Source organism: Danio rerio, chromosome 11 (assembly GCF_052040795.2).
Source record: "Danio rerio strain M-AB ecotype USA chromosome 11, GRCz13ab, whole genome shotgun sequence".
Lineage (NCBI taxonomy): Eukaryota > Metazoa > Chordata > Actinopteri > Cypriniformes > Danionidae > Danio > Danio rerio.
Genome location: NC_141031.1, coordinates 32012246 through 32037494, shown reverse-complemented (window position 1 = coordinate 32037494; position 25249 = coordinate 32012246). Strand labels below are relative to the sequence as shown.

The 25249-nt window shown below is 37.5% G+C and overlaps 1 protein-coding gene across 2 annotated transcripts in view; it reads left to right on the top strand.

The window, feature by feature from the left end:
- The window catches only part of arhgef10la (Rho guanine nucleotide exchange factor 10 like a), a 236506-nt gene that overhangs the window by 151834 nt on the left and 59423 nt on the right, over nt 1-25249 (top strand). The window contains exons 20-21 of one of the 2 annotated variants that reach the window (XM_087273829.1): nt 644-2177; nt 2500-3944. In XM_087273829.1, the coding sequence (XP_087129955.1) occupies nt 644-783 (140 nt within the window). In that variant the 3' untranslated portion in view covers nt 784-2177; nt 2500-3944. Of the gene's footprint in view, nt 1-643; nt 2178-2499; nt 3945-25249 lie in introns of those variants that run through there. The other variant, XM_087273828.1, reaches the window with a different exon arrangement.

Sequence of the window (25249 nt, the reverse complement as noted above, 5' to 3'; positions counted from 1 at the left end):
ACTCAAACTAATTGGCCCTTAAGTCTCCCGCTCTGACTTGCGTGTTGATACCGCTATGGTACATCGGCCATCAAACCACGCCACGTACCTTTCACACAGTGAAAACAAATGAGCCGAGTCCGATCTGACTGCTTCTGTTTGTAGCCTGTTTTCATGGTTTCTCTGGCTAATTTTGAGCTGATGCACTCTCAAAGACGCAGGGGACCAGAAAAACACGACATTTTTTATGCAAGCGTAAGATGACCATGATAGGTAATTACTGAGTTTCTTTAATAGAAAGGGGTTGCTGGCAGGCACGTATTGTGTTTGGCAAATGTAAACACCTGTCAAAGTGGCTGTGAAGGAAGACCTAGGTGGCTCACGCCTCCAGAATTTAGACTTCATTAATTGAAACCTGGAGGTTGCTGCTTCACATGCTGAGACGGACACCTGCTGCAGGACTGAGGCTTACGAAGGCTCATTAGTCTGCAATACTGAAAATATCTTCAGAGAGTGAGCACCGGAAGCCTCGAACGTCTTAACTAGTGCCATACTTCAGTTTGTATAATTAGATATATGTACCATGTGATGTCGCGCCGCATGATTTGCTGCGGTAGAATGAATGAATAAGAAACTAAGCCGAATATAACCTAATTTCTTGCAGGAGACGAAAACACACCAGGTTGGTTCTTTGCAGAGGATGATGGCAAGACAAAAGCTCCATTTTGGTGTCCACTGCTGGCCTGCCGCATGCCTGTTTTCACCTCTAAAGCCCCGGAATGGAAGGTGAGAAACTTCCAATAACAAAAATGGTTGTTTTGCGATCCAAAAACTATTAAGAAATAGTTGTTAAAGTGAAAAATAAGTTTAAATGTTCTTTTCTACAACATAATTTAAGGCTATGTTTGTACTTATACAGTAGTTCAGTTTGCTTGGTTTGTTTATTGCTGGTCCAATTGACCCTTCACTAAGCCACACCCTAAAACAGGCACCCACCAATCATGGCTTAGCAACCATAGCTACGCGCAGGGGCTCTGTTAAGCCCCCCCAAACCCACACCAAACTTCACTTTTTTGCAACAGTCTCCACAACAATGTTGTCATAGGACCCGTACCGAACAGTGGTGGACTTGAGCATAATTGTGACTTCTGTCCAACAAGCAAGTTGCACAGTGCCACCTTGTATACGGTAGCGTCTAATGGCAGAGAGTGATTTTGGACGCTCACTCAGCTGGTATTTAAAATTGCTATAGGCATGAATGTTTTAAATACATTTGCAAAAAGGAAGAGTGATACATTTCCTGGTGTGCATGAGGCTTTAGGCTCTGCTACATAACCTGCACTCATTTTATTTTTAATCAATGCAATTAATATCCCAAATAAAGAAGCTCAGACAGATTCTGACCACGGGATGATCCTACGGGAACATTGCCAGGATTGTGGAATTACAAGGTGACATGAAAGCTTTCCAGTCACACTAGTAGGAGAGGGAGCTTGCGGATCAATAGGAGCTGTTAAGAGCAGCAAGCTCCTCATATATCAAATGGTGAACTCGGGTAAGAGACAGACTAAAATGGCTTCAGAGTCAGTCAAAAAGGAATGAAATCAATTTAAATGTCTGGAAGATGATATTTCGGGCTAGATTTTAAGAGCTAACGAAGTTTGGAGACTTAGCCCTGAATAGGGTAAAGTTTAGGTGCCAAAGCACTACAGTCACCAATTGAGGATGTTATAAAATGATCAAGCAATTACGTTAATGACTTTGGGACACCTGAGAATAAATCAGTCAGGCTGCATTAAGTTAGGCTTATTGCAGCCCAATAGATGGGAAGTCAAGACTGTTGGTGAAATGGCTTGATCATGCGTTTTCTGCAACAGCTTGGAGCTCTGACTAACAGATCGACGGTATACTTTTTCCACATCATTGCTTTGCACAGCTGCTCAAGAGTTTTTTTTTTCTTGTTATATTGTGTTAAGTTTTTTTTCTAGGCTCAAACTCTTGGGGGCTAATGCTTTGTAAAAATCTGCTGCAGTGTTTTAGTCACCTTTAACAAGAACTGTTATGTCGGTTGAGGCAAATTGCTTTATGCTGTAAGTTCCTGTACATTTAAAGGTGTACTTTCCAGGCATGAAAAATTCATGAAGATTGATAAAAGCTTAAAAGGTTTGTGTATAGTTTTTTTGTAACGCAGTTATGGGGTATATATAAATATACACACACACACACACACACATACACACACACACACACACAGTTAAAGACACTTCTATACAGCTTAAAGTGACATTTAAAGGCTTTACTACGTTAATTAGGTTAACTAGGCAGGTTAGGGTAATTAGGCAAGTTATTGTATAACGATGGTAGTTTTTTAAAGGGGCTAACAATTTTGTCCTTAAAATGGTGTTTAAAAAAATGAATAACCGATTATTATACTGAAAATTATTAGACATACTGTGAAAATTCCTTTGCTCCGTTAAACATAATTTGGGAAATAATAAAAATAAAAATAAAAACTCAAAGGGGGGCTTATAATTCTGACTTCAACTGTGTGTGTGCGTGTGTGCGTGTGTGTGTGTGTGTGTGTGTGTGTGTGTGTGTGTGTGTGTATTGTGACAAGATTATTTGAAATAACTGGTGTGAAAGTGCCACTTTAAAAAGCATTTTTGACTGAATATATGTGGCATTGTTTTTGTAAATGTGTGATTTCCAGCCTTTGTAAAGGTCATGAAAGTAATTAAAAAATAATAATGCATGAATTTTTTATGTTTATTTAATTTACTTGACCTTTTAAGATTTCATTATATTAGTACGAATGCAAAATGTAGCATAGTTTCATTTTTTTTTTTTTTTTAGTTATGCTCAGTTTGGGGGGGAACATATGCCCATAAACCAGCATTGGTTCATTCTGAAAATGTAGCCCTATATACATTTCTGGAGATCGAGAATTATGTAGCCAGAAGTATGTATGGCTATTCCTTTTCACGCTTACCAGCTGACCGCTAACCTCCATATAGAGGGCTCTCCGGCTTTTACCAATTTGTCCAGTTAGCTCTCCATTTATGTTGGTGGACTTGAGACGCAGAGAGGAGATGACCACAATGACAGGGTTTAAGTACGGTTAGGAATGGTTTAAGAAAGTGGGTAAGAAAAAAACAGAAGCTAAAAAAATAAAATAAACAAGTGAATAACAGGGTGAGATGCGGTGAAACGCTGTAACAATCAGACATGGGCTTTTCTTTTTCTCAATTGCTTTTTAAATTTATCGGTTGGGAGTACGGAAGTGGGTGGGCAGGTGAATCTGTGCTTTTTAAAATACTGTTGGTTGGGTTTAGGTAAGGGAGAGGGTGGGTCAGTCAATCGGTCAGTCAGTCATTCAGTCAGTCAGTCATTCGACAGCGGCCTCTGATGCATTTACACATGAACAGCTGGTGCAAATGGCACTTATGAGAAAAAATTGAAAAAGCGTACACAGTGACCTCTGGTGGATTCGCAAAAATCCAGGGACATATTTGTCGGTCTCCAGAAATGTATGTAGAGGTACGTTCTCAGAATAAGCCTGGGTTGCCCTAATCAGACATACTGTAAATGAATGGCATTTTGTAATATATAATTTGCTTTTGTTATGGATAGATATCTTGGTCTTTTTGTTTAAAAAAAGTGGTTGGTCTTGAGGAGGAGGGATGGATTTCATGTGAGTGACTTTAAGTCTTCCTGGCAGAGGCGCTTTAGCCTCACTGTCAGCATTTAACCAGCCTACTCTTCATCTGCCACTACCACTGTGCTGGCCAATGCCAAGGCTTCCAAAAACATCTTACTTTTGGGGTTTGGCAGCTGATGCGGTTGGCAGAACATTCATTGGTGCAGGGATTAGAAAGGGGGCACTTGAAGACCAAGATCAAAAGAGAAAAGCCGTTGGGGGACTCTCTCATCTCCAGTAATAAAATAGAAGATCTGTAACTTCGCACCATGAACAACTGATCTGCACACACACAGTCCTGCTGTTTTTGTAAAAGCCTGGTGGGTGGACTTGTTAGGCGGAGGAGATAACGGTTATCAGGTCTTTCACTTCTGACGCGGATCAGTGGGGTCTCTTTGTCCAACCCCTAACCAGTCCACCAGGCAATATCTGACCTACTTCTGAGCCGTGCGAAAATCCTGTAATACCACACAAACATGCACCCATTGTTCCTGAAATGCAATACGAAGTGAACTAGCACGCTGTTTGGTTGCATATGACTTTTTTAAATCTCCATTTATAAACAATATTTCATCTTAGCCAGTCAGATTATTAATCTTTATGTTTGGATCCTTCATTTTGTTGGCACTTTTTGACATTCATATGCAGAATGGATAGATTAAAATATTTATTCAATTTAATCTACAATAAGATGGATCAAAATAACTTGTTTGTTGTTAAATAGTTTAGTTTTTAAATAACATAAGGGCTTGCAATATTGGCTATAAACTGCAAAGTTCAGTTGTAGAAAGTTCAGAGTGTAATACAGGATTGTGTGTTCCCTAAGATTTAAAGTTTGGTTTAATGGAGTTTTCCAACTTGGTAGCCTTCACATGGATGCTACGGAAGCTTGACTATCCCTTAAAACGCTAAAAATCCTCTGCTAAAAATCTGCTTCAGCTGTTGAAGCTTCTGTGCTAGAAGTAGTGAGAAGCATAAAGACGCATCGTGGGAAGCAAAAAAAACCAAATCTGTTTCCCGATGAAGCATTAGGATGGAGAGAAGATGACTTTTATTTGAGTGTTTCAGTACCGTGGAGACTCCAAACCAGGTACTTTGAAGTGTGGGAAGACAAGCTGGAAAAAGGATTTTTTCTTTCCTTTTTTTTTTTTTTTGAAGGTATCAGGTTTGGCTGTTTCCTTTTTTTGGGATTAATACAGGAAAAGAGGGAAAATTAAGTTTTTTTTGTCTCTCTCATGCATTGATGTATGAAATCTTATTTCATACAGGACTGCAAACGTGTCTTCTTTTCTTGTAATTCCCCATTTTATCCAAAACAGGACATAATTGTGATCCCTCTTGATCTGATTTGATATCAGTTTTCGAAAATGATTGGAGGTGGTCTGCTTGGTAGCTTTCCAAACACTGATCACAATGACTATAATCATGGGAATCACATCTGAGTTGTCCAAAAGTTTAAGGGCTCGTTAACACAGAATGCGTCTTTGCTTCTAAAAATGCAAGACTCAGGAAGCCAGCGAGATACACTTGTCAAATTGCTTGATGTAACATTGACAATAACAGACTAATTAAAAATAGTACTTGAAGATACATCATGGAGCTCATGATATCCGGACAAAGCTATAATGATATAACAGTAAATAAAACAGTTGTTTTACCAACTTTCTATTCAAAACATGAAGCTCAATGGTTGCCCCATTTCTAAGCTCTTCTCATTTGTTCACTGCTTTTGAACCTGACAGTGAAGAGCTGCGTTGTGTGTGAAAGTTGAAAATCTTTCAATTTGTTGATGCTAAAATGTGCCACTCACATGCACGGTGCTTCAAAAGATGGTCACACACATCAAGCACATCTACATTGAAAAGTAGTCCATTGGAGAGGAAATAACGAGTTCTGTGTTAGGTTCATGGAAGCATGAATCTTACCGAACAGTGCTGGCTATAGAACTGCAAATCTGCTCACAACTATGATAACCTTAGTGATACAAATAATATGTTACACTGATATGACACTTATAAAAGCCTGATGTGACAGTTTTTTTTTTTTTTTGCAAAATTTTAATCAAAACCAGTGTTAGCTAGAATCTTTTTCATTTCTAAATTTTATTTGAATTTTTTTTGGTCTAGTAATAACCATAAATTGTGTTTATTCAAATTGTTGGCCAGGTTTATGTAATCTGACTAGTTTGTTGTTATTGCATATATGAAATACATGTTTTACTATATACAGTTGAAGTCAGAATTATTAACCTCCCTGAATTATTTGACTGCTTGTTTATTTTTTTCTCCCAATTTCTGTTAAATGAAGAGCAGATTTTTTCAACAAATTTCTAAAGATAATAGTTTTAATAACTCATTTCTAATAATGGATTTATTTTATCTTTGCCATGATGACAATAAATAATTTTTTACTAGATATTTTTGAGACTTCTATACAGCTTAAAGTGACATTTAAAGGCTTAACTAGGTTAATTAGGTTAACTAGGCAGGTTAGGGTAATTGGGCAAGTTCTTGTATAACAGTGGTTTGTTCTGTAGACAGTCAAGAAAAATATAGCTAACAGGGGCTAGTAATTATAACCCTAAAATGGTGTTTAAAAATTTTTTTAATTGCTTTTATTCTTGCAGAAATAAAACAAATAAGACTTTCTCTAGAAGAAAAAAATATGATCAGGCATACTGTGAAAATGTCCTTGCTCGGTTAAACATTATTTGGAAAATACTTTAAAAAAGAAGAAGAAAATTCAAAGGGGGCTAATAATTCTCACTTCAACTGTACATAGAAAGTATGGTCTCACTGTCATGGTGCTCATACAGTAGTTTGTACCAACATACTGTAAGCATTTCTAATGAAACTCAGCCCTTCTTTAACTTGTGTGCTTATGCGACCAGCGCAACTTAGTTCTGAGGTTTTTGCAGTTTTAATGCTATGTTAGTGACTCATGGTTGTGTTTTGATTGTCAATAGCCACTCAAGGTTTTAAAGCAGCTTTCAGGCTTCAAGCAGTAAGCTTAACGCATCACTGATCTTAAGCACAAACCACCGTACGTGGCTTGTTTGCATGCTGATTCCTCCAATTTTCTGGCTGTGTTGTGATTTCGAAGCATAAATACATTTGCAAACAGTTTGCAACATTTATTATTTTTGGTGGAGTAACTTTGTGTTGTTTTAAATACATTGTCATATAGTCTGTCTAATTAAGCAATCATTAGCAAAGAACTTGGAAATCCTCTGGATTACTGAATATATTAGGTGCGGGTTTGAGTAAAAAGATTATATTACTAAAACAGACTGATTTCAAATTTCTCATTTCAAATTAAAATTATTATCATATATTTCTGCATTCCCAGCAAGCATTTTTTGTTGTTAAAAGATATCTCATAGATGTCTAATGTAGTGGTTCCCAACCCTTTTTGCCTGAGACCCCCTTTTCCCCTGGAAAATATAGTATGGGCCCCCTCCACATTTAATGGCATTATCACTCCTATACTTGCAGTAAGGATGACAAAAAGTTTTGTTTTCAAGCAAACAGTGTGTTTATTATTACTATATCTAGATATGTTTATGCTAATAGCCTAATGTAAAATATAAAGTGTTTCAGTGTTTTGTAGGTTAGCTAGACGACCATCAACCGTTCTCTCAGAGGATGACAAGCTGACAAAACATTGCTGTCACACTGATACAAGTTTTATATAGAGAAAATACAAAGCACTGCAGTGTTTGGGTGTTCTGTGTTTGTCTGAGAAAATTAGTCTTACCGAAATGTGAATATTCCATACAAGCTGAAGCTGATCGGTCAATTCTTGTCATGTCACTCGCGGTGCACGTCGTGGGATTTATTGGCGCGAGCGCATCATGCCATTTGTGCACGAAAGCTGCGCACCTCCATTGCAAACAACAAAGTTGTGCAAACTCTAGAATAGACGCGATATGTGAACGACCCCTAAAAGGACGTCATCATTTGCTATCTCCATCACTTGCACAGAGATGGGGGATTCACCTAATTTGTTGGCAAATGGGTTGCGAATCCATACCTTGCAGTTTGTGGGTCTTTCCTTTTCCCCTTAGCAAAAAAACTTTTCAAAGACATCTGTTTCTTACTCATTTTGCTACTTGTGGGTTAAATTTGAGAGAGAATACGGTCATTTTTCATTAAAAAAAGTATTTTCGATTAAAAGATTGTTCAAACTCAGATAATTATTAAAATAAATAAAACTGAAATAATTAATGATTTCTTGTGTGGCCCAGTACCAATTAATCCATGGACCAGTACCAATCCATCGCCCAGTGGTTGAGAACCACTGAGCTAGGGGATAAAATGAAGGCAACGTGATCGTTCTCCTAATTGTCCAATGCTAAGAAATGTTTAAAATATGACAAAACCCCCCCCACAGCATCCCCCCCCACAGAGCTCGCTGAGGCCCCCTTGTGGACCGGGACCACCTGTTGGGAACCACTGGTCTAAGTGACATCTATACATAGTCATCAGGGCTAAACATTAAATAAACAGATTAGACAGACTTTATATGTGTCATTTAGTTCTGTTTATTTGATGACTAGTCTAATTTTGGCCTATTCTTAGACATCTATTAGATTTTTACTGACAGCCCAAATTTAGCCTTGTTCTAACCAAGACGACTATGTTTAGACTATCTATTAGACATCTTTTAAAAACAAAAACAAAAATGCAGATTAAATCTTATTTCTAAGTATTCCCAGTAAGTATTTTTTGTTTTTAAAAAGATGTCTAATAGACATCTAAACATGGTCGTCTTGGTTAGAACAAGGCTAAATTTGGGCTGTCAGTGAAAATCTAATGGACATCTAAGAATAGGCCAAACTAGAGCAGTCGTCAAATAAATAGAAATGAATGACTTATAAAGAGAAATTACACATATAAAGTCTGTCTAATCTGTTTTGTTTTGTTTTTTTGATGACTAGTCTAGTTTTGGGCTATTCTTAGATGTCTTTTAGATTTTTACTGACATCCAAGTTTAGCCTTGTTTTAGGCAAGCTGTCTACGCAAGGATGTCTATTAGATTTTCACTGACAGCCCAAATTTAGCCCTGTTTTTGGCAAACTGTCTACATTTAGATGTCTATTAGAAGTCTTTTAGTGACAACTGGTCTGAGTAGCAAATGTTTTTAATTTTTGGGATTGAAAATCCGGGTTATTCGCCCAAAAATGACCAAATGTTGGTTTCTTTACTCTTTATTGGTTTACATTGACCTGTGTTGACAAAAACAAGGCCTATTATAAAAGAACATTTATAAGCACAATAAATATCTGAGAAAAGAAACCACTGTTCGTTTCAATATTTATAGTATAGTGTGTGTAGTGTGTTGCTATCTTCTAAATAGAGTTCTCTGAGCTCTGACATGGTCTGGACATACTGGTTTTGTTTCCCGTCTAGAATCCATCATTGCTGATGCTGGTATACTGATGCCTGAGAGTGAACAGTGTAAGTCCATAACGAATATGATGGCTCCAGAACTCAGTGATTGACTGCTGACTACTGACGAGATGGCACTGTGACACCTCTTACGATAGTCAATGTGTGGATAGAGTCTATTTATAGCACCGTTTGGAGAGCGACTGATATATGGCACCAACGACGTGAAGCTGTTACAGCAAGAAGCGGAAAATAGAAAGAGAGAGAGAGAGAAAAAAAGAAAAGATAAAGCTTACATCTCAAGCCGGTGCTCAATACATGTGACCAAGACAGAAAGCACATGAAATATAGATCAGAAATGTCTCGGAGAAAGGTGCCCTTCCCCTTACACGGCGGCCTTGTGTTGATTCAACTTTTGTTTTCTCTATTTTTCTCCTATAAAATCATAGAGGGTTATGCCTTTCGCAATCTTTTTCTGTGCATATATATAAGACTTGTTTTTTTCTCCTCTCATGCTTCCTTTCGATCCCTCTGTGGGTTCTGCATTTCATCTTCCTCCTCGCCTGTGAAGAACAGACGCCACAGCATGGATTAAAAGCTTTTTCCTTCACATCTCCGCTGGACTGCTGCGACACTTTCTCTCCTATGCTGCAATATATCCTGCAAGCAAATACAAACACATATACAGTCCATTGAGCTGCATTTTAAAACCCCGACTCGACTTACAGTTAAATCCAGCAGGCTTTATCCAGGCTTTGCTATTAGTTGCTGATAGCTTAACCTCCTCTTCCTCTGCCCCAAGGATCAGTGTAATTAATTAAGAGCCCTTTTGTGTTTTTTTCCCCTCTTCCCCTCGAATAGCTTTGCCCCTAATCTGTCACTTGTTCATCTGCAGGGTTCGAGCAGGTCAAATGCATCGGAGCCTTCAACACATTTGGATTATGTTGGACAGGATGTGTAAATCTGATTTCCTTTTCTCTGTCAAGATCACAGAGGGCCTGTCATCGGTGTTGATATAAACTCGCCGTCTTGGTCAAGGCTGCAAATCGCTGTACTCAGCGGAAGCTCTCGACACACGACTGGAGCTTGTCACTGTCCATTGCACAGTTTGGTGACAGCAAGCAAAGAAAAAGTCTCAACATTTCTTGTTCTCAGGGTGACTTTTGGTCATGTCTGGTGTAGAACACTGCAGCCTTGAAAAGTAATGACTGTTGTTCTTGACAGCAGGCATGTTTTGGACTGGGATTAGAGCATTAATAGATGAAGAAATTAATACTTATCATTTACTTACCGTCAAGTTTTAGCAAACCTGAGTTTCTTCAAAATAAGTTACTTTGAAGATTGATGGAAACCAGTAGCCACTGAAACCCATAGTAGGAGAAAAAAGTACAATGGAAGTCAGTAGCTACATTTCCATCCACCTATTTTTATTCAGATTTTGATATATTTGATAATAAAGATACGCATGAACTACGATGGAAACACTTTTACTGAACAAATTCCAGCATGCGCATGAAAAAGTCAAGTGATTTTGTTATAAGAGATCATATGATGATAAGTGAAGTTTAATTTTAAACTAATTTCGAGAGGAGCATGTGCTCATGATTGACCCAAGTGGTCCACATTAGCTAATTATGATCCTCCAATCAAAGGATCCCAAATCACTATATATATCCTCATTTCCTTTCTACAACTATCTTCGTCTGGAAGAAACCCCCCTCCTCCCCTTCTTCCTCCTTTATCCAGAATGGGCGGCGCGGTGGCCCAGTGACTAGCACTGTGTCTCACAGCAAGAATACCAATGGTGTTGAGTCCTCGCTGAGCCATCTGGTATTTCTGTGTGGAGTTTGCATGTTCTCCCTGTGTCCGCGTGGGTTTCCCCCGGGTTCCCCGGTTTCCTCCCACCATCCAAATGTGCTCTATATTATAGATAAAATAAGCCTAAACCTTTTTAATAATGTCTTACTCTCAGGAAGTTCGCCTTGGCCTCAGCAGCTGGGGAGTTTGAGATAGACCTGAGCTCAATCTCCACTCGCCCTGCAAAAGGGGGGGAGCCCTGGGCTCGAGGATCCCTTAAGCTCAGGGCTCTCTCCCGGGACAGCATGCCAAACAAGCTATGTATAAATCATGAGCTAAGTGTGAACTCTTGAAAAAAGTGTGTGAATGTGTGAATGTGTGAATTGATAAATCAGCATGCTGACTGCATAGTATAACATCTAAAATGTTGTTTTGGTCATTCTAAAATGCCTTAACTATTTCAGTATTAGTCTTATTATATTATTAATTACCTCCAGAACTGTCAAGAGCATCTGTGGTCTGCATCTGACGCCTTTAAACGCCACCACACATTCATTACGTCTAGGCAAACTGTTTTCTGAGGCACAAGTAAATTATTAAATAAAGAAAAGATTTAAGTAGCTTCTCCTACCACAGCAAATTCCATTTTTATTTTTGATATTTGGAGCCAGTTAATCAGGAGGTGATGATTTTGTGCTCTTTGACTACTTGGATGGAAACGCTGCTTTATTCACACATCTTTTTTGTGATGTTCCAGTTTTGCGCATACATTTAAATCACATCTTTGGATGGAAACATAGCTACTGGCGCCGGTTTTCAACATTATTCAAAAAATCTTCTTTTGCTCTGAACAGAAGAAAAAAACCAACCCAGGCTCATTCTGAAAACTTAGTCCTGTGGATGTTTCTGGAGACCGCAAATTATGTAGCTGGATATACGTATGGCTGCATTTAATCTTTTTCAGCGAACGATACGGTGCGGTGTGACGCCGTTCCCCTCCGCGCTTGCCGGCTGACCACTTACTTTTTTTTGTAAATTGTTGGTTGGGTTTAGGGAAGTAAGCGGGTGGGCGGGTCAATTTGTAAGTTTGGGGATGGAGGAGGAGGGTGGGTCGGCCAATTGGACGGTCACCCAGTCAATCATTCAGCCAGTTGGATGGATGGTCGTTCGACAGCAGCCTCTTGTGGGTTTACGCGAGAACGCACAGGCTCAAACAGTGCTAGCAAGAGACATTCGTGATGCGAAAAAACGTGCACAACAGCCTCTCGTGAATTCGTGAAAATAAAAACTGCACAAATACGTACCTCCTGGGACGTATTTCGTGGTCTTCAGAAACGTCCGCGAGGCGACATTTTCAGAATGAGCCTGGGTTGAAAAAAACTCTATCAGGTTTAACTACCTAGCAGGCACACAACATCATAAGATGTTAAAATTAGGTTAGATTTGACGTCAGGTAACCAAAATTCAATGTCCAGCCAGCGTCTAAGGACGTTAATTTGATGTCTAATAATGACGTCAAATTACGTTGATATTTGGATGATTTTAGGTTGTGTTGTAAAGTGACCTAAATCCCATGTCTAATAGATGTCATAGTTATAACATCCACACAATGTCAAGGTGTTACATGATTAGACGTTGATATTTGGTTAATTTTGCATTGGACATTGGAAACTGGTGTCAGCTTGATTTTGGGTTCTGACATTTTTCATTTGCAAAAAAAAATTCTACTTCCCTAAAATGTTAGGGTACAAGGTCAGTATGATGTCCTGTGCCTGCATGGTAGTTGAAGGTGAATCAATAATGACAGAAATGTAATTTTTGGAGAGTGAAATTGACTTGCTTCCATGTTGGGTCATATTTTTTTAGTCCCTTTAAACTAACTCTTATTATAGTTTTAGATTGTTAGGCTAGGGTTCTGGTATAATAAGTTGATGTTGCTAAAACAAAAAAAAAAAACCCAGAATGTCTAAAGGGGACCATCAAAATAAAGTGTTACTTCATGTCATTCTAAACTTATTTCACCTCATTCTGCAGAAAACAGATATTTGAATATTCTTTAGATCTTTCTCCTCCTATAGTGAAAACCAATGGGGGGGCAAATCAACACTGTACCAAACTGACTTTCATTGTAAGCACAAAGAAATCTTCTTTAATCTCCCACAAAAGAAAGTGAATGAGGTTTGGAACAGGGTGAGTGTGAGTAAATGAACTCTTTAAATAAATAATTTACCTGAAAATGAAATGAATTGAATTCTCTGCAGGCGACACAGTTGCCTCACAGCAAGAAGGTTACTGGTTCGAGTCCCAACTGGGCCAGTTGGCATTTCTGTGTGGAGTTAACATGTTCTCCCTGTGTTGTCTTAGGTTTCCTCTGGGTGCTCCAGTTTCTCCCACAGTCTAAAAACATGCGCTATAGGTGAATTGAATAAGCTAAACTGGCCATATGTGTGTGCATGTGAGAGTGCATGGGTGTTTCCCAGTACTGGGTTGCGGCTGGAAGGGTATCTGCTGTGTAAAACATATGCTGGATAAGTCGGTGGTTCGTTCCGCTGTGGTGACCCCTGATGAATAAAGGGACTAAGCCAAAGGAAAATGAAGGAATGAATAGATGAATGAATTCTCTGCAACTGAATCTTCTGTAGTCTATTGTAAATACGTAAAACTTTTAGGTTTTTAAAATGTTTTATATATTACTATAGAAAGCATTCACTGAAATGACAGAAATTAGTTTGGACAGCAGCCAACAATTTCGGATGCATTTACCTAAAAATGTCCATTACAACATGAGTTACTTTATATAATCAATGTGTAGTATAATGTATTTGTCAGCTCTCAGAAATTATTTTTCCAGGTTACTAATTTAATTTGGCCATTGAATGACTTTCTCAATGCAATGTTTTTGCATTTTTCTGTGGTTGAGCCACTGATTGAGGAAATACTTTAAGAGACATTTCAGTAAGTCGTTCTGTATCTTTCATCATATCTTCTGATGTTCATTTATGTTTATTTATTGCTGTAATTAGAATGATTTCTTCATGTGCACTTGATCTGGGCTGCCTTCTTATTTTTTGAATTTCTGTATAAAATTGACAGAATGAGAAGGTTAAGACAGTTTTTAAAAATAAGGATGCGGCAATATTTTTAATTTTCTTTTAATTTTTCTTTTCTTTGCCCTCCTCAATATATGCCAGCTTTTCAAGTATGAAACATAACATAATAGTCTAAATAATTTAGGATTTATTTATTTATTTATTTATTTATTTATTTATTTATTTTTTGCTTGGTACAAATGAGTTTTACAGTGCATATTGTTTAAATTAAATTAAATTAAATTAAATTAAATTAAATTAAATTAAATTAAATTAAATTAAATTAAATTAAATTAAATTAAATTAAATTAAATTAAGATTTTATTTTTATTTATTTTATTTAATTTTATTTAATTTAATTTTATTTTATTTTATGTAAATTCTCTCCACACCACCACTATTGTGCACTTGGATGATGCGACGGCAGCCAAACAATAGCACCAGTGCGCTCACCATACACCAGTTATTGGTGGAGTGTAGTGACAGTGATAGAGACAATTCGGTGGATGGTAATGAGTAGGAGGCCATGATCGGTAAGGGCTGAAGGAGGGAATATGGCCAGGACACTGGGGTTACACTCCACTCTTTACGAGATGTGCCATGGGATTTTTAATGACCACAGAGTATTAGGACCTTTGTTTAACATCTCATCCAAAAAATGGCGCTCACTGACAGTAGAGTGCCCCTTCACTATACTGGGGTGTTAGGTGCAGGTTGAGCGCCCCTTGTTGGCCTCACTATCTTTGTTTAGTTTCAGCAGAAAAAAAAAAAACTTAGAAATTCTGTAACCTCTTGAGTGTGTGTAATTTTTTATTTTATGTGTGAACTTCTTTTTTACCCATCCAGGGATTCTGACAGATTTAACAGTTTTTTTTTTTACATTGTATGGACGATGTTTAGATTCTGACATCAAAATGCCCATTAGAAAAGAATGCTAATTAACTGCTTCACTGTTTCAGATGAAAATTACATGTTTTAAATGTCAGCCCTTTCTAATTAAACAGCATTAATACAAATATGGATTATTCAAAGAAAATTGCAGCTTTCAAATATGTAATTATATGCATTATGTCAGATCCTGCATCAAATTTGGCGAGATGCAAGAACCAGTAGCTTCAGTGTTATTGTAATATAAGTAAATTTTCAAATTTGTGTTCCACTAAGGCAAGTCAAACAGTTCAAGAACAACATGGAGGTAAATGAGTAAACGATGACAGACTTTTCATTTTAGTTGTACTATACACTTAATGTTTCCCCTGTCACCTTGAATTTCTTGAATATAGTCAGGCAGTTCACATGGTGCCATCGCCAGAAGCTCCTTGACTGCCTGACCATAAATTATCTCTCACCTTATCAATATTTCCCATAATCATAACCATCCAGGAGAATCACAGCCCAGGGTTTTTCAGTGCAGCCAGCAAACAGCCCACTAGCGTGATGACATATCTGTTATGGGCTTGCCTCAGGGTTGTGACCAGGATTTACCACATTACGCTATGTGAATAGCCCATGGCAGCAAGGCTATCATAGCATCTGTGTGGAGATCTTGTTCTACGAAAGGCCAATTCAGTAATAAGCCCAGATGCCTTTCTGGCTTTGTGCTCTAGCCCATTTGTTTCTTCCCTCAAGTCATGAGAGCCATATTAGATTGTAATGATAGCGCAGGTAAACTTGAGATTCTGCGATTGGCATAAATCCACCATCTTGTAGGGCTTAAAGAAAGATTGTGCAGCAAGTGACAGCAAAACTGTTCTGTGTGTGGACGCGAATCAAGCACTTCAGTAGAAGTCGAGTAAAATAAAATATTACTCCAGTGAAAATATAAAGTTCTTCATGGCAAGTTTACTTGGTTTCAATGTATGTAAATGTTAAAAAGTATAGGCTTATTTATTTTACAAGAAAGAAAAAGGAATGAAATAAATAAACTGATTACTAATAATTCATGGTACTGTAGTTCAGGGGTGCACATGTGAATATATACCATGTAGACTAATATAGAATATCAATGTGTTTACAAATGAAGAAGAACCCTGTGTATCTATAATACTTTTTAATCTACTTTGAGCTACATTATCGATGATTTTCGAGTTTCTTTATTCTGTTAAACACAAATAAAGCTATTTTGAAGAAAGCTACTGTGTAAACCTGTTACCATTTTGAAGAAAGCATAAAACTTGTAACCATTGACTTCCATAGTACTTGTTTCTCCGAAAACAAGTTAAAATTGTTGTGTTTAACAAAATAAAGAAACATTTAAAGGTTTGAAAGAAGTAAAGGGTGAGCAAATAATGACATAGTTTTAATTTTTTTGGGGAGAACTACCCCTTTAATCTGTGCTGTTTGAAATTTTGTTTAGATTTTAAGTAGAACCTAATCTGACTAGATGTTCAAAATACACAGATATAGACATGTTTACATTGAAGCATTTAATTTGGTGGGTTAATAAATAATAATAAAAAAACATCAACAGTCACAATATATATATGACCTTTAATATTATATTTTATTTACAATAATCTTAAAATTCAGCATTAGTAATGTTATTTTTGAGCCATCAGCTCCAGAAATGTAAGAGAGGATCTCCTTTTTTACTGGATTTGAATAAGTTTGTAAATTCAGTGAATCGTTTACCTAAGACCTGCTCTGAATGGATCTTTTAAATCAATGAGTTGTTAAGTATAGTCTTGCTCTAAACAGATCAATTGATAACAGATGCAGCTGGAATCACAAATGAATTGTTCAGTGCAATTTGTGAACCGATTTATTGGGTAGTGTTTTCCCCAATTCAGAGAAACGTTAAAATGAAATACATTTTAGTAATGTGCAATGATTTGTTTTGAAGTTTAGTAAAGTTAAAAAGTCTTAGACATTTGTTGTCATTAAAAGTATTGATGTTAAAATGATCTGCTGTGGATGAAGGATACTGCTATACATATATGTTAAAGGGGTCACACTTTGTTTTGATAGTCCGTTTGTTGAATTTAAATTACACTGCATCTACATGCCAGCTAATTCTTATTAGATTATGGGTAGATTGATAGGTTGGGGTTGGGGTTAGGGTCAGTGTAAGTTGACATGTACTTAAACAAGTTTTTTATAGTCAGTTAAATGTCTCTTGAAGGAGTATATCAACAGAAATGAAGCAGACAGTCTACTAATACTCAAATGGACCATCAAAATAAAGTGTTACTGTTAAAGGGACGTGTTAAAGGGATCAAACGACCCTTCAAAATAAAAAATTGTTGGTCTTTAGTGTCTATCTTGCTTTTAAATATATGGATTTTTAGTATATGGAAAGCTGTTATGGAAAGTTTCTTTATAAAATACAGGTCTTGAATCATAGGTTTGAGTAAATGAAGAAAAAATAGTAAATTTGGATGAACTACACCTTTATTTCTCAGTTGAGTAATAGCAGAAATCTATTCAGACCCTTTTATATGCCCAATTATTTTGTTTTGCAGCACAAAGGTTTGACTTGTCATCCATATTGTCAGCTTTCTCCAGCAGTAGAGGGCAGTGTGGATCTGCTCTTTTCATTCTGGAAATGGCATTGCAGCACAGTCTGAGAGCGAGGTCATCTGCAAAGGGGTTGATCTGTAGCTTTGACAGTTACGTGCTAATTATTGGAAATCATCAGTACTCTAACGGAGCCTTTAAAGCAAGCAGTCACACTCTTGTCCTCCACCCCTTTCCCTCACGCCCCCTGTGTTTTTATGGAGAAAACCAAGGGCAGGGACTAATATAACAGAGCAAAGCTTAGGGTGCACAAAATGTGCTAATTTAAACGTCAACACTTCCTGTGATATACTTTCAGTGCAGTATGGGAACATTCCGAGAGTAATAGTTCAACGAGGGGAAACAAAACAGTCTCAATCTTGGACTTAATCTGGTAATCGTCTTTCGGTGAATTGCCTCAGTTTGTCTTTTCTCCGCTAATTATGCCGTCAGTCTTCTTCAACCGATCACCCCACACGGGCAATTGCAAATTAAGCGGCGGTCGCACATCAGCATGAAAGTGCTTTGCATGCCTGCCGCAGTATAAACTTGGCCTCTGCGGGGAACCCGAAGCAACCTGGATCATTGTGTCTTCTGCTAAAATGTGGTTCATTAGCATTCCACCGCCATTATAGTGGGTTCGTCTGCACCTTACCTGTCCCTCAAGGCTGATAAGGCAAAATGTACTGGAATTGAAAGTGAAGCAGGAGATTTGGCTATCTAACGCAACCACTCCCTTGTCAGCACCTGATTAGTAGCTGTTTCTTGTAATTATTATGATCATTCAGAGAATTTTAAGCAGTTTTTCCGAGGGCACAGCTGTGCGGGATGAAGGGGTGTTTAAAGCTTAAAGCCTGGGATACGTTCCTTGAGCCAGCATGGCAGCTTGGTGACAGTGCCTGCCGCTCAACGCAGTAGGGATTTGAGGACCTTTTGTTCTGTGTTCCATGTCATCTGATCAAGAGGATTAAAGATACCCTCCCATCACACCCTTCTGTGGTCCCTCGCAATAGCATCCTCCAATTAGATTCTAAGGGTTGGCGGAGATTGTGGTGGCTCACCACTTTTCCCCGTACCACAATCCACTTGGTAGAGAGAGAAAGGCGGAGACAAAGAGAGATGGATACAGACACCGAAAGATTCAGCGGCTTTATATGCTTCTGACAACTCTTGGCTTCCACTCGTCTTTTCAAACCCATTATTTGCAGGACAGTCCATCGCTTTCATCTCAGCAGCGATGCTGGGATTGTCGCGGCGTGTCAGAGAAGTTGTGCCGAGGGGATGAAGAGACGTGTTGGATTCTCATCGCATTAGCTGGATGCATCACAAAGTGCTGAGTGACTGAGCGGGACATAAGGAGGGAAATATCAGTGCCCACATGAATATGAATGTTGTTTAGTGAAGTCCTGCCAAAGTCAGATGGTACTGTGGTACACTCACAGCGCTATTCTGCCTAGCGCTGGTGTAAAATGTTAGTTGCAAGGAAGCACATCATCTCATTTAATAGCTTCAAAGCTGAAAGACTAGTTCACCAAAATACAATTGTCAGTGTTGTAGTTACCCTCACTTTGTTTCATGCATAAAAATGAATAGGGACTAGGTCTGTCCAGCTCCAAAATGATACAGTTCAGACTAATTCATATCATACAAATCATAGATTATACTTTGTCACTTCCAAGCAATCCACACAACCCGACAAATCCCAATTAAACATGTTCAATCAGAAAAAGCAAGGACAGACAAATGGCCACAGGAGTAACACAACCTGACAAAACCAGATCAATTGTTGCAATCTGTCATTGCAGCATAAATTGGCTCATAATTCAAGTTTTCTTAAGCCATACAGAATGATGCTGCAACAAATGTAATGGTACATTTTATATATAAAGATATGAAATTAAAAAATGCATCAGTATGTGTCAAGGATTTGCAATATTTAGTTTGCTTTACCTAATAGAAAAAAATGTATAGTTGCAGTGAGGGCATATTATATATAACAATGTTTAATAAAGCAAGGGGTAATCAGCCTGATCTCACGAGAAAACGTAAGTATTTTACGTTTTGCCAGTTTAGTAGCTAATTCGTACGAAATCGTATGAGTTCAGTCGTATACGAAATTGTACGGTTTTGAAAAGGAGGCGTGGCACCTAACCCCACCCCTAAACCCAACCATCTTTGGGGGATGAGAAAATCGTACTAAATTATACAAATAAGATCGTACAAATTTAAACGACATAGCCACTAAATCAAAAAGTTACGAATTGCCGTAAGATTGTGTTGGGTAATCTGCTAAATGTTATGCACATTTGTATGTATTTTGTGACAAAGTCCATAATGAGTGAATCTAACACAATTAAACATTCAACTTGAAAATCAAGAATATTTGTATTCTGTTGTCACCATTGCCCCATACATTGGACAAAATGTAATAAACTTTTAGCTTAAAATATAGGGATATTTTGTACCGTAAGTTTATTATTGTTACAGTCTGTTGTGTAGCGCAGAGGAAAAAAACAAAGTGTGGATCCAAATCCTGCATTGAACACATTTAATGAAAAACTATTACAAAACAAAACAGAACTAAAACAAGGCAAGACAAATCAGGAAACACACGGGCATCTTGAAAGCAAAAAAAAAAAAAAAAAAAAACAGAGGGGAACACCAACTGAAATATAGTCTTGCACTGTAAAACCCAACAGTTAACTTTATCAAATGAAATGAGTGGGTGTCAATTTATTTTTAAGGTTGTGTTGGGCTGTTGGGGTTGGGGTTAGCAAAGTTTCTTATAGTCAGTTAAACGTTTAGCAGGATAAACAGTATAAGTAGAACGTCTACTAATAAATGGACCATCAAAATAAAGTGTTACCAATGAGTGTAGTTAGCTCAAAATGTACTGAAAGTTAATTCTACTCATTTGAAAAGAGTTTTGAACTCAGTGTTGAAAGTAATGAGTTGATTAAATACCTCATTATTTCAACTTAAATTGAGTAAGTTCACAGTACTCTTATGGATTAGTTTTTTTTTAACTCAAATGGATTATAGCAATCGGTTTTCTCAAATGGTTTGTGTTGCCTTAACTTACTGGGTTTTACTGAACTCATTTGGTTTGAGTTCTCTTCATTTATTGGGTTTTACTGTGCTTAAATTGCTTCATTTGCTCAAGTAGATTAAGTTCACATGCTCATTAACGATAGTTTTTGAACTTAAAGAGTTTGTTGAAATCGGTTTCCTCAAATTGCTTGAGTTACCTTAACTTATCGGGTTTTACAGTGTAGTAATGAGTGGAAATGACCCACAGCTGTGTGTGTGAGTGAGTTGAAGTATTCTGGTAGTGGAAGTTCATGTTATGTGTGCGTAGTCCATTATTGTGTAGTCAAATTATGACTTAAGTGCATCTTTACTTCTAGAGACAATTGAACAGATTGAATCTTAGGTCATTATTTGTCCTCATTAATTGCCAAATTGTCTAATAATAGTCTAATTAACAGCTGTTGATGACTGCAAACAAACCAATAAGTCAGAGAGCTGAACAAGAAAATACATAAATAACTAAATAATAATAGTGATAACAATTATTATTATTTAAGTCCATTCTTGTGAACTGGATCAAGTTAAAATTCATTTAACTTGCAGCCTATTTTTTATAAATGTGCTAAAGACTGCTAGGGCAGATTTCAAGATTTCCAGACAATAATGACTTAATAATTTTGTATTCTTATTTCTTATTCAGTCTTTTCCCTCACCCTTACCTATCATGGGATTTTATAAGGTATGTAATATAATGCACAAGTTGAATGAATCATTTTATGCCATTTTGGAGCTTGACAGCCAAAGTTCTCATTTGTTTTCATTATATGAAGGTTAGTCATCAATAAAGAGAGGGAAAGTCATAGGCTTCAAATGGCACAAAGAAAACGATGACAAGATTTTCTTTAAGGTGAAATGACCCTAGTATTTCGCATATGTTACTCAGCACCTTAGACATATGTTCTATTACAGGCCTTTATCCAGCTTGTAAACCATACACCAGTAACTGGAGGGGTGACATTTGAGAGCTCCAACTGAAAACTTACACTTCTGCTCACATTACTTTAAATATTCTATGCAAAATGCATAACAGATAGCACAGCAGGTTGACACTTTGATCTTTGCTTATCTTGGGCCGTGAAATTTAAATGATTGGATTTCATCCAGCTCATGAAATCGTAACACTTGCAGCTCATTTCAGCTTTGATCCCGTCGTCCATCTGCGTTAGAGTCACTGAGGGATATTGAAAAACAACTAACAAACAGGGCCACGTCGCTACCTCAGAGACAGCACCATTGTTTTATAGGGAAGGGCTTGGGCGATTTATATTAATTTAGCCACATTGAGGACTAAACTGCCACAACCTCTCGAGTGCTTTAGTCGCACCACCCTGCCACCGGTCCTTTTCCCCACGTGTATTGAATTCCTATAGGCTAATCCACTCCCATTTCCCTCTTACTAATCCTGCAGTGTAGCAGAATGCTAAACGCACTCATGTCAGCCTTGCATTATGCAGCATTTCTTTGGGATCCTGGTATCCACAGCTCTCCTCCACACCATAAGGATTAGCGAGAATGCTACGATACAGCACGAGGCCTGGACTAGCGCTGTGTCAAACAAATACAAGCGCAATTTGTTTCTCAAGCTGTGATCAGGTTAGCATTGGCGCTTTGTTATTGTGCTATCTTGCTCTCCCTGCTTCCTCTACCCCGAGGCTAAGAGCAAAAAAGAAGTGGTAGAGATTGCTCCGAAGCCTGGCAATTATCAGTTAATAACCAACAGAAGAGTTCTATTAGTGTTTGTTAGCATGTGGGAGCCGCCTGTGATGCTGTTGTCAGGAGGATTCAGGATTTCATTCATCGGAGCGGAGTGCCGCTTTGCTGTAGTGACTCAGACTAGACTTTTTTTTTGGTTCATGTTAACCAAGCCTTGTGGATTAAATGCTAACCCAGAGGTTATTTGATGATGGTGTTGTGGAGTCCCAGCTCAGCTACAGTAAGTGTTGTAATAAGTGTGGCTGTTCAAGATGAGCTACACATTGTTTTGGCATCATTTATATGATTGCCCACTTGTTTGTTTTAATCTAAATGCTAGATTGTACTGAGGGAAGTAAAATAAACCAGTTTTATATTAGTGGTGCTATAGAAAAGAGTAGCAATCAGGGTCTATTAATTTTACAATACAGTGGTCACATTATTCGTGGGAGTTACGTTCTTGGAATAAACCGCAATAGGGGAACTCTGCAAAGTAGTCAGCTTTATTTTTACAATTATTATAGACGTTTTTAGGCTGTAAAACCCCTCACTACACACTTTATACACTTTTTTTCAGACAGGCATTAACATTTTCACACTTTTCTCTCATGTTTATACACTGTCAAAGTTCAAACCTTCATAGAAAAATAAGATCAGTATTATAGATTGAAATCAAAGTTCAAAACCATTTGATCTTTAATATTCTGTAATAATATTCTGCTCGTGCACAACTTCTTGCACGCCCTCTAAAATATACACTGCTCAAGCACAGTTTTTCTTGTGGGTTCTTAAATAAACGCTGCTGAAATGCTATTTAGTGCATTTATGTAACAAGCATGTCTCCAACATTTATTAGATTTGCTGGGAACATTTATGAATGTCTCCAATAGACCTACAGAGCGGCATTAATGCGTCCTGAAGTAAAGTGAAACGGCTATAAACTCCGGCAAGATAAAGTCATTGTATGCAGAACCATAGAGCTTTATCTATAAATAAAGTATAATTATGGAAACTGTGTTCATCTTAACTGAAAGCTACAGCGTCCCGCTTGTTTTCTGGCCTCATACATTACGCAACTGTCAGTCAGTCAGTCAGCACGTCATCCTAAAGGGTTAAACAAATGGCGCACAGCAGTACTACGATTACAGAAAAGTTTGCGCTGTTATAATTTACTTACCTTTTAATGGGTTTTGGTGCGATTATAACCTGCTATTAAAAAATGACTGATTGTTTTGAATGAGAAACTGTAATGTAGCCGAGAGAGGATGAATTTTGGTGTGGCGCCCCGCCATGGAAGAACGAATGTAACGGAAACCATGCATGAAGTAATTGTGTGGAACCCAGTATTTTTTTTTACAGTGTACTATATTGCATAAATGATTTTATTTATTTATTTATTTATTTGGACCTAAACATCCTCATGAAATCACTAAATTTTGTACACACACATTTAACGTATTAAAGTTGAAGTATAACTACACATCTGGTTTGTGATTCAGAAATCAGTGAGGTAAAACAGCTCAATAGTACTATCTACTGTGCACACTTTTGACAAAAAACTATCTGTGCGTTTCGTATAAATACAACATACAAAGGTTAAGGCTTGGAATATCCCAATACCAATGAATTGTCTATTGGAGAAAACTCGACATTGAGTTATTATTTTTTTTCTGCACATTTTTAGAGGAATTTTCAGGAGATGCAATAAACTGTATTAAAAAGATCCTCACCAAGGCCTAATCCCAATTATACCCCTTGGCTATTCCCTTTTGTTCCAATTCTCTTTAGCATAAAGGCGTAGGGTTAAGGGGAGCAAGAGAGCTATTCTCAAGATAACTGAGATTTTTAAGAACCACACTTAAAACCAAGGGGTAAGAAAATTTCCCAAAATACTCCGTGTACAACGACAGCATGGCTGCACATGGAAGTCAGAAGATGTACAAATTAGTATTGTTATCATTGTTACAAAGTTTTACAACAAACAAGCATATAATTTAATACATTCATAATGGCGCTCGTGTTTTACCACCATGCTTAAAAAAAACTATTAAAATGCTAAATTTCGCTATCTATAATCCATAATAATAACAATAACTCTTGTATAGCAGTCCTGCATCTGTTGCTTGATAACACTCAAATACACTGTCAGAAAAGTCTAGTGGCTTTGAAGTGCCTTTTTACAGTGTCTGGTGTAATGTTAATATAGTTTTCTGATAGATGAATATGGCCATGGTGTAAATACACAGTACAGTTACGAGCTTTTTGCTGCATTATATCATTATGATAACATGATATCATTGCCTTCAGTAATTTCCAAAAGATAAATACCAAAAAATAACACAACTGGAATAACTGCAGGAGTCGCCATCGTCGATCTCAAGAGATCGTGATAACATATGATGACGTGTGCAGTTGTTGTAGTGCTGTCCCATTTCTTAAGGGTACATTTTGAAACCCGTCCCTTTCACACTCTGTTTCAAGGGCCAATATGAAGAGTACGGATAGGAGTTAAAAAAAAATAGAATTGGGATCGGGCCTAAATTTGGTCAGTGTAATCTAGGTCTTTGTGAAGAGTTTTCATTGAAGGGCATGTCCATTGCAGCCTGACAAAGTCCAGTATTTACCAAGGAGGAAGTTTTTATATCTCAGACATGCAATTTCCAGTCATCCCTCAACCACACATGCTCAATAAAAGTTTTCATTAGAAGACACCTTTAAGTCAATATTTAGTTATAATCATAGTGTCACCTTGTGGCACCAGGAAATGTCAAAGAGCCCTTGCAGTTTTAACTGTAATCGTGTTTACATTTTGCGTGATTTGAAAAGAAAATGTTTCATAATGTGCTCGGATGCCAACTTAAAAAGATACTGTATTATTAAGTTTATCAGTCTTTGTTAAATTTTTCTTCTTCTCATATTTGAGATGTGGTCTCTTTATGAGTCACAAAGAGATACTTACTTAATTGCTCGTGAATTTCAGCAGAGAGGCATGCATGTTCTTTTGTGCAGCGTTTATCACA